Genomic DNA, 10693 nt, shown 5'->3' with positions numbered 1-10693 from the left:
GCATACTGAAAATCATGTGTCTCAAAATGCCTCTCGAACTGCAGGGTCAGTGGAGTTACTCCAACAGCCCACCGAACCACACCGAAGTCTGTAGCGCGCTCTCAAAACCAAGAGACTCAGCAGCTACTGCGCAGGTTTAGACTCCGCCCCTTACAAGACTCATCTCCCTCTCTTCTTCCGGCCCCCACCAAAAGCGCTCACAGCGCTTGCGCTGTTTTGATAGGCTTCTGGGGCATAAGTAATCAGAGCATTGCCGCTCTAGGACCGCCCCCGCCACCTCTACGCTCCGCCCACGTTTTCCCGGCTCCTCCGAAATCTCGCGAGGGTAAGGACGCGTCGGTATTTTGCGTTCAACTAGCTCTCTCCCAGCTGCTGCAGTTGCCGCTGCGAGAGAAATAGGAGCTGCTGTCGCCGGCACGCCCGCCCTCCCCCCACTCCGAAGAGCCACCGCCTCTTCTCTCTTGCTTCTTATACACCTATCGCCAGAGCGCCGGCAGCCACAGTCCGTGGACTCACTGCCGCCTCCTCCGGCAGCCGCTCTGCAGGTCATTCCCGCAGCCCGGCAACTGAGCGCGGCCCCCGGTCCCTATCCGGCGCCTCACTCCAAATCTTTTTTACTCCCTCCTCAGCTTCGCCTGGGACCCAAGCAGTCTCCTGTGTCGCCGGGGTGGAGGACGACGAGGAGGGGACCGGAGAGTTACCCTTCCTCCAAGCGGCGTCGGCCCCCTCACCCGCGGGTGTGTCCTATAAATGGCGTCGGAAAGCGACACGGAGGAATTCTATGATGCCCCTGAAGATGTGCACCTAGGGGGAGGCTACCCTATAGGGTAAGTAACTGAAGCTGTGGCCCCTAAGTCCGGCATCCCCTGCTTTGCCCTGCGTCTTCTCCCAAATACCTCTCCCAAAGCCCACGGTGTCCGCCACCGCTGTTCCTCTCAGGCTCACTGGAGCACTTCAGAACCCGACTTCGGGCTCCTTAAAGCTGGGTGAGTTGGTGGTAGGAGGTTGAACGCACCTTGGGCATCCCCGCCCCCTCCCCCAATACCTTTCTCTAGTGAAAAGCATCGAGACCCTTAGATCCCCTTTCCCCGGCTTACCCAGCCTTCCAATGGACAGCTATTTGCCTGAGAGCCAAAGATTCATGTTTGTGCGGTTCGGAGCTTACCTTTCACACATCCGTTTTGGCCTCAGGGACCATGGATTGAAGGAGTATTAATCGGAGGAATTACACTTACAGTGTTTTGGTTCTGTTTGAGTGCTAACTTATCCATTTCAATGGTGTTGTAACTATTCCCTATTTACCGTTCACTTTTCTTGCGCAGAAAAAGAGTGGAAGAAGGTTGGATATTTACTTAAGGAAGTCCTCTAGCCAATGTTTTCAAAATCGACAGTTTTACTAAAATAGCCTCTTACTGTGAGCCAAAGGAAATCGCGGGCAAGGTCCTTACCATTAGAATGATGTGGTCTAACCGTAGCCGGACCTAAATGTACACAACTGACTATAGAAGTACAAACAAGTGCTGAGTAATCTGGGGCTTGGGAGGACAGCCTCAGCTTAGTGCTCTTTATCTAATTTTGCAACATGTTTTAGTGGTGATTAATATGAGTGATTTGTACTAGGAAGTACAGTAGTTGGAAGTGCTTCGCTTGACCAGGACTCCTAACTTGCTTATCCGCTCCACTTTGCAACTTGGAAAGGTGTTTAAAGCGATTTCACTCAACTTTTCTATTTAGTGTCTGAAACTAGAGAAAGAAATATATCCTCATACCATAAGACCCTGAGAATTAGTCAGATTTGTGTGTTACTGCATGATTCTGTTCCACTACCTTCGATTCTTTGCTTACTATAAGGCAGAAATAGACAGATGCAAATAAAGTTATTTGTACATTCTGGAAGTTCTAAAATCGAATGAATTGAGCATAACATATAAAAATAGTTATAGCAACGAAATCAGAAATAAATGTACGTTGGTAAATTACAAATGCACGTTGACATCACCAACCTTCATGTCACTGATGTGACATTTAGTGGTGGTAAATACCACTCTTGAGATAGCAATGTATTTCATGAAAATTCAATGTCTGGTACAGGGTGATGACCACATACTAGACAGTAAAAAGTGCATTTGGATTTTCACATATTTCAGATTTTGAAATTTGTGTGTGTGTGTGTGTGTGTGTGTGTGTGTGTATTGGATTAGAGAAAGAAAATCAGTTTACAGGATATTATTAGTTTAGACTTATATGGATATTGTTGTTTTTGACCTAATAAAATAATTTGAATATAGAAGGATATTTATCTGAGAACCCAGTAAACTCTTTGGCACCTAGCACAGAGAAAATGTTCAAAGATTAATTCCCTTTTCCTGCCTTTCTTGGCATTAGTCAATTTGTTAACTTTATACAGAGCTTTATACTTTGGAAGGACTTGTACAGAACTTGGAGCTCTTACACTTCTCTAAACCAGATGAGTCACTTTGATACAATCAATAATCTTCTCCCTGAGATAATGTAACTTCTCAAACACTTTGAAACTGAGCAAAATCTTTTTTTAAAAGTCCTTTGGTACCCAGCTTCCTAATTTTAACACTTACACGACCAAACACTGAGCATGAGTGTGTACAGAGCTCTAGGAATAAAACTACAGGACCAGTTTGGATTATGTCTCTCCACCCAGTAGTATTGAACAGATTTGGAAGAAAATAGACTTCGTGTGGAGAATTGCATCTGAAAACAACTACTGGTATTGAAAGGACTGGAAGGGAGTGAAAGTAGCATTATTTGTATTTCCTCTATTCCTTGTCATTTGCACTATTGTGAGCAGACTGAGCCACACTGACAACCTAGAGATTCTGTGAGAAATTTTGATTTGTGGATACAGATGGCATGACTACGTATTTGGTTACCACAATGTTCCTTAACATGAATTGGAGGGTCACAGTGTACAAACTCTTAAGAGGTTAGCAGACTGAATTTGAGCACTTTAATTAATGTTCCTTGATATTGTATATTTGGGGAATATGCAAATTATATCACTAAATTGTGGTAAATTGAATAGGCAGTTGAGAATTTGTTTTTATTAATCAGTAGAATTTAAATACACAGTCCATTTCCTAAAATTTAATTATTCTTTGTATTGTCCCTCCAATGGTGTCTTCAGCTTTGTCTATCCACTCTTTGAGAGCAACTTTAATAAGCTAAACAGTCAAGTTTTTTCTAGAAAGAATCTGAGTCCAATGCAGCCGGCATCTCCACAATGGACCATTTTCACTTGTGTCACATTTCTTATGCTTTATTTTAATTGATATTTCAAGTTCAGTTTCCTTGTGCTTGTTTTCATTTTTTATATATAAGGAACCTCAGGCTTAGGAAAGTTAAGAGATTTCTTAAGAGACACAGTCTTAAGTGGCACAGCTGGGTTTTGAAACTAGCTCCTGAGACTCCATAGTGCAGCATTTTTTTCTGGTACAACAATAGCTACCCCACACTATGTGGAAGTGGGTGGGGGAGAAGGAGTCCAATAGATTCTAAAGTGAAATGTTTTAGGCTCAATCTGTGGAATGGAACCAATGCATATATTTAAAGCCAGCAGCCCAAACATTTCCGTTTTCTTGAGTAGAAATGACCACTTTCTTATTCAGGAATGTATATTTTTGTTTAATCAGATAGGAATTTTGTATGACCAAAATCTTTTTCAGCTAGAAGGAACATCTAGTAAAAATTTAATAAAAGGTTAAAACTGAAGCCCAGAGAGGAAAACTGATTTGTCCATGGTGCCACAGCTAATTAATGGCAGAACTTGTACTAGAACCTAAATCAGTTTCTCAGTCTGGTGGTCTTTCTGCTACTGTGTTTAATACAGCAGGAAAAGGAAGTGGAACTTTGTGATAGTAGAAAAGAGCTCAGGACTGTGAGTCATTTCATTTCCTCATCTTAAATTGAGATTACATTTTTGAGAACCCTTCCAAACTGTGTATCAATGTCTGTCATTGTATTGAGATTTAACAGTAGGCTTTTATGGATAAGTTTATGTCATTGGAAAATCTGTGCTGTTTGTATACATACATATATTTTTTACTTTTGGTTTAACAGTCTTGATGCCTTTTGTAATGGTTCAAGATCTATAGGTTTGAATTATTTACTGTGTAAATTTTCTGCCTACACATTCTAAAGACTGGTACTGAGTATATGTTACAAAAATAAATGTAATGAGCTATGCAACTTGTGGGCAGAGGTAGAAGGGAGAAACTGGAGAAAAGCAAAGGAAGAAATAACATTGTCCAAAAGAGAAATGTACACATTACCTGAATTGTGAAATGGTAACCTCTCTGTATAACACCTTAATAATAATAAAATTATATTTTAACAATAAGTGTAACATTTCAAACACTCTTACTTTTTTGGGGGGGGGAAGGTCTGGTCGTGGGGCCTGAACTCTGGGTCTGGGCGCTGTCCCTCAGCTCTTTAGCTCAAGGCTAGCGCTCTACCACTTGAGCTACAGCGCCACTTCCGGCTTTTTTCTTTTTTTGTTTATGTGGTGCTGAGGAATCGAACCCAGGGCCTCATGCATGCAAGGCAAGTGCTCTACCACTGAGCCACCTTCCCAGCCCCACACTCTTACTTTTGTAATGGTACACAAAGTATTTTTGAGGCCTTAGAAGATAGAATCATGTGGTGATCATGTAGCCCAGCAGCCCCCACCCCATTTTGTTTTTGTTGGTCATGGAACTTGAACTCAGGGTCTGAGCCCTGTCCCTGCACTCAAGGCTAGCCCTCTACTACCACGTTGAGCCACAGTGCCACTTCCAGTTTTCTGGTGGTTAATTGGAGAGAAGAGTCTCACAGACTTTCCTGCCTTGGCTGACTTTGAACTCCTCAGATCTCAGCCTCCTGAGTATCTAGGATTATAGGTGTGAGCCACTAGCACCTGACCTAGCCCTCCCATTTAACTGAAAGTGAAACCTATGCTCAGAGAGAGGAAGTAACATATTGCTCATCAGTTACAGAGTTAGAAATAGAACCCAAGTCTCTTGATTCCTCTATCATTTGATAATGTTGCCATATGACTAGAAGGAAGGAGAATAATACTGGATAGCCCTGCTACAAGCTGTTAACACATTTACTGTTAGCTAAGCTGCTAATATCCTTTACTGACTAACATGACTATGCTTTGCCTGTCAAAGACCTGGACAGTGTTGAGATCCTAACTATTGCTTGCTAATATGCTTTAAGTCAAGAAGAAAAATGGTTGCAGAATAGCTTATATAAGAATAGTGGTTATATTATTTTTTTTTACTTTATGAGTGTTTATGATTGGAGTACTGGCAAAATCTTTTAAGTCATGGAAATTGAGATCAAAGTGTCTGGAAGAATTGTTAGATCTAAAAATCCTCAGAAAGTTGCTTAGCTTTGTTGAAAACTCAGCTTTTATACTTAGGCATAAGAATCATTTGTCCCTGAAGTGAACATTTTTTTAAATCTCACTAAGACTTTTTTTTATTATTATTACAATTAGAAACTCATGGATAAGCTTGCTTGCTGTGGTATTAATTATTCAAAGCTACCTGATGGATGTATTGCCCTCCTCAGCTTTGTACCCAAGGTTGCTTACATATGAAGTAAACATTTATACAAGATTTAAAAAATATCTTTATTGTAAAGGTGTTGAATGGGGGGGTGTTACAGTTACATAAGTAAGGTAATAAGTACATTTCTTTTCAAATATTGTTACCCCCTCCTTCATTTTCTCCCACTTCTCCTTTCCTAATTCCCTCCCCCCCAATTATATAGTTCATTTCCAACATAGTGTCTAATGAGTATCATTGTTGCATTAGTTCATCCTTTGTCCTGCTGTGTCTGTGATTCCCTTTCCCTTCCATGGATCAATATACTTACATACAAGACAAAGGGTATGGAAAACTAAAACAGAAAAAAATACAAATAACTGTATACAGGGCATAATAAGAACCTCTTGTTTCCAATTCTTGGAGTTAATTTTGATATGCTTCATTATATTTGCTCCTGTGCACTTAGTAGTTGGGCTATTGTGATCCCTGTTAAGAATATCAGATGCATATTTTAGTTATTACAAATGAGGGAAACCATGTAACCTACTTTTCTTGGGGCCTGGCTTGCTTTGCTTAAATTTTTTCCAAGTCTTTTCATTTCCTTACGAATGGAGCAATGTCATTCGTGTGTGAGTGTGTGTGTGTGTGTGTGTGTGTGTGTGTGTGTGTGTGTGTGTGTGTGTGTGTGTGTGTGTGTGTGTGTGTGTGTGTGTGTGTGTGTGTGTGTGTGTGTGTGTTCTTGATCTATTCATCTACCCAGGGCCATCTGGGTTGGTTCCACATCTTATCTATGGTAAATAATGTTACAATGAACATGGTTGTGCTGGTAGCCTTAGTATGGCTTTATATAAGATTTTTTTTGTTTGTTTTTTTGGTTTGGTTTTGAAATAGGATCTCATTATGTAACCCTGGCTGGCCTGGAACCCACCATCTTCCTGCTTTAGCATCCTAAGTGCTTGTATTACAGTTGTGTACCAACATGCCTTGTTCAAGTTTTAGTTTTAAAATATTTGTGTAACACAAATTAGGAAAATTTCCTTTGTAGTTGGATGTTTGTGAGTTGTCATTTAATCACAGATTATATTGATTACTGCCAGCTTTGTGTGGATTGATAGAAATATAAGTGCTGTTTAATCACACTCCTAATATTGAAGTGGAGGAAAACCCTATATACTACTTAGTGATTTAAGTTCTAAATTTAGTGATCTGCAACTGTCAATGGGTGACTCATGGAGGTAGGACAGTTGATAGCAGTATGGCAATTTGGGGGCTTAATTTGAATTTATGCATTCTTATAAGTTGAAACTGTTCTGTTGTTTTTCTTGGTTTTTGTTTGTTTGTTTTTGTCGGTCGTGGGGCTTAAACTCTGGGCTTGGGCACTGTCCTTGCGCTTTTCAGCTCAAGGCGAGCGCTCTCCCACTTGAGCCAAAGCGCCACTTCGGTTTTCTAGTGGTTTATTGGAGATAAGAGTCTCATGGACTTTTCTGCCCAGGCTGGCTTTTAACCGTGATCCTCAGATCTCAGCCTCCTGAGTAGCTAGAATTACAGGCGTTAGCCACTGGCGCCGGTTGAAAATTATTCTGTTCTCATGATAACCTACCTCATAAAATAAGATGGATAAAATGCTATTTTTTTTTTAAAAAAATGTTCAAAAGCATGTGTTCTTATCAGTTCATTGTTATAACTTTGACAAAGTCATAAATTTGCTAAATCTCTTGAGGAGCTGCTTGTTTCCTCCATTTACTCTGACTGCAGCCTTAGTAGTTGCATCCTGGGTTTGTGGTGGTGGTAAGTGGAGAATATGAGGAGAAGATCATACAGGTTGTGGTGATAGAAGCAGAGGAGGTAAAAGTAACCCCATCAGAAAGTGTAGGGTCCAGGTTATGATACTGCTTCCTGGTGCCTAGATAACTGAAATAGTATAAGTCCCACCACTTAGTATTGTTGTAGACATGTACATTCACAGTCTAAGTTAAGTAACTTTTTGTGAAAGAGATTAATAACTTGCAAGAAGTACTTAAAGAAGCATTACTTTAAATGATAAAAAAAAGTTAGAACTATTTTATGATGCCCTATTTGAAATGATAACCTAAGTTTCTGTTTTCTATTCAGAGCTAAGCTTATTTTTGTAAACTTTGGATATTATTCAGCTAGCTGGATAAACTTTTAGTTGGTTGCTCTCATTTCCTATTCAGAGTGGAATTCTATTATTTCAAACTGAGCAGTGTTTATGTTAGTCTATCATTTCATGATTCAATTTTGAGAAAAAAGCACTTAACACAAACTGTGGGCCTCATACTCGATAGCAACCCAAGTGATTTTTTTCCTCCAGCCTGTATACAATTCATCTTGGTTACTGCAGTAGCCAATCTATCAGTTATTCTTGTAGCTTTTTTGCCTTCTCTCTGATATTAGAATTACCATATAATCAGGTTCTGTTAAAGGGTTCAGAACTTAACATTTTATTACCAGCAGCAGTTGTGTGGCAGTTTACAATTTGGCATTCCATCAGGGTCAGTTCCTTTTACAACAGTGAAACCTTTCGCCTCTATAAACATTTTAAGCATACAGAATTTAAAAAATATGTTTACACAATAATTTCCTCATGCAGATTTTCTTAGTTCCAATGTTAGCCATTGTTTTGAAGGTTGAGTGCATTACTCTCCTGGCAGCCACTGGTCTTCCTTTAATAATAGGAAGTAGAATAAATGTTAAGATCACAGGTAACCACTTAGGAAATATACTTCCATATAGGATTTTCAGACTTAGTAGGAGCACTAATTAGCTGAAGTACCTTGATCAAGTATCTTGATTCACTAGCAACTACCAAATAAATAATCAAGCTTTGAACAAAAGTGTTATCTATACCGTGGAAAGGATGTTTGGCCATTAGATTAATTCATTCTAATTTAAGAAAATTAGGTAGAAATTTAATTGGAAATATTATCTTTTGCATCCTTTGGATGAAAAGGAAAAGACTGAATAATTGTATGGCTCTTTAAGGCTTTTTTTTTTTTTTTTTGGCTCTTTAAGTGTTTGCCGGGCACTGGTGGCTCACGCCTGTAATCCTAGCTATTCAGGAGGCTGAGATCTGAGGATCTCAGTTCAAAGCCAGCCTGGGCAGGAAAGTCTGTGAGACTCTTATCTACAATTGACCACCAGCCTTGAGCTGAAGAGCTGAGGGACAGCACCCAGGCCCAGAGTTCAAGCCCTACAACCAGAAAAAAAAATTTTCATGTTCACTTGACATACTTTTTTTTTTTAATCTCTTTAAAAAAACTCAAATGGCGGGCTGGGAAGGTGTCTCAGTGGTAGAGTGCTCACCTTGCATGCACGAGGCCCTAGGTTTGATTCCTTAGCACCACATAAGCAGAAAAAGTCAGAAGTGGCACTGTGGCTCCAGTGGTAGAGCTCTAGTCTTGAGCTGAAGAGCTGAGGGACAGAGCCCAGGCCCAGAGTTCAAGCCCCATGACCGACAAAAAACAAAATAAAACAAAAAAACTCAAATGGCAGTGTGTGGAAGTGTGGCTCAAAGTGGTAGAGTGCCAGCCTTAAGAGAAAAAAGCCAAGTGAGATTGTGAGGCCCTGAGTTCCAGCCCCAGTGCCACGCTTTCAAAAATTGACTGTATAAGCTGGGTGCTACTCAAGAAGCTGAGATCTAAGGATCATGGTTTAAGCCAGCTAGGGCAGAAAAGTCCACGAGACTTACCTCCAATTAACTAGCAAAAAGTCAGAAGTAGAGTTGTGGCTCAAGTGAAAAGCCAAGTGAGAATATGAGGCCCTAGTACTGACACACACACTCCTTTGAATTTATGTATCTAAAACATTTAGCTTAAATTTATAATTATGTTTACTTGTTTTGCTTAAACATAATGATATTGAAAAAATATTTAGAATATTTCAGTTGTTTTTTGGTATTCATGCTTGCTGATATTACAAAGTATAACTATAAGTTCTAAATATGTACAATTGATCTCTTGGGCTAGCTGAATTGGAGATAATTTGTCAATGACTTAAACAGTATTGGCATCATTCTTATACATAGCATAGCCCATTTCTTTTTCTGGGGGGGGGTGTTAGTCATAGGGCCTGAACTCTGGGCCTGGGCGCTATCCCTCAGCTCTTCAGCTCAAGGCTAGCGCTCTACCACTTGAGCCACAGAGTCACTTCTGGCTTTTTCCTTTTTGCTTATGTGGTGCTGATGAATCGAACCCAGGGCCTCAGGCATGCAAGGCAAGCACTCTACCACTGAGCCACCTTCCCAGCCCCTCTCATTTCTTTTTTATAAATCAAATTTAAATTTAAATATTTAACTGTACATAAAGTTATATGTATTTATGAGCTGCAATGTGATCATGTTTCAGTACATGTACACCTTGTATAATTTTTAAATAAGGGTCAATTCATCAATCTCATCATATCTTTATGATAAAAATAATCAAAATCCTTTTTCTAGATACTATACTGTACCTTATTATCTTCAGCCACCCAATTGTGTGCACACCAAACTTGTGTGTGGGGGTGTGTGTATGTATGCACTTGTACATACCAGGCCTGGGGCTCTAGCATTTGAACCATAGTTCCACATATGGCCTTTTGGGGTTAATTGGAGATAAGAGTCTGTCCTGCCTTCGCTGGCTTTGAATTGCAATCCTCAGATCTCAGTCTTCTGAGTAGCTAGGATTATAAGTGTGAGCACTTCTGAGCACCAGTGCCAGGCCACACCAGAAGTTTTTGCTCTCTTGTCTAACTGTGACTACATATTTATTAATCATACTTTTCCCACTCTTCCTTCCCTCTTGTTTGACCAGCCTCTGGTAAGCACCATTCTACTCTCAACTTCTATGAAATCTACTTTTCTTATATTCCACATATGAATGAGATCATGAAATACTGATGGTTCTGTGTCTGCCTTATTTTTACTTAGTCATTTTCATCCATGTTGTCACAAATTTTTGTTCTTTTTATAACGGAATAGTATTCCTTAGTGTGTGCGTGGGTGTGTGTATACATATATACATGTATATATGTATACACACACCCCCATACACACTGCATTTTAAAATCCATTTATCTGTTGTGGATACTTAGGTTGTTTCTACTTCTTGTCTATTGTGAATAATGCT

At 40.0% G+C, this 10693-nt stretch overlaps 1 protein-coding gene across 1 annotated transcript in view; it reads left to right on the top strand.

The window, feature by feature from the left end:
* The first annotated feature begins 359 nt into the window (after window positions 1-359).
* Window positions 360-10693, top strand: part of Wdr44 (WD repeat domain 44) — an 87410-nt gene continuing 77076 nt past the window's right edge. Inside the window, exons 1-2 of the mRNA XM_070039851.1 lie at window positions 360-545; window positions 630-827. Of these exons, the coding sequence (XP_069895952.1) occupies window positions 751-827 (77 nt within the window). The 5' untranslated portion in view covers window positions 360-545; window positions 630-750. The remainder of the gene's footprint in view (window positions 546-629; window positions 828-10693) is intronic.

This window comes from Dipodomys merriami, unplaced genomic scaffold (assembly GCF_024711535.1).
Source record: "Dipodomys merriami isolate MVZ:Mamm:240054 unplaced genomic scaffold, mDipMer1.0.p SCAF_3, whole genome shotgun sequence".
In the NCBI taxonomy this organism is placed as follows: domain Eukaryota; kingdom Metazoa; phylum Chordata; class Mammalia; order Rodentia; family Heteromyidae; genus Dipodomys; species Dipodomys merriami.
The sequence above is the reverse complement of the archived record's forward strand: the minus strand, read 5'-3'. Positions and strand labels throughout refer to the sequence as shown.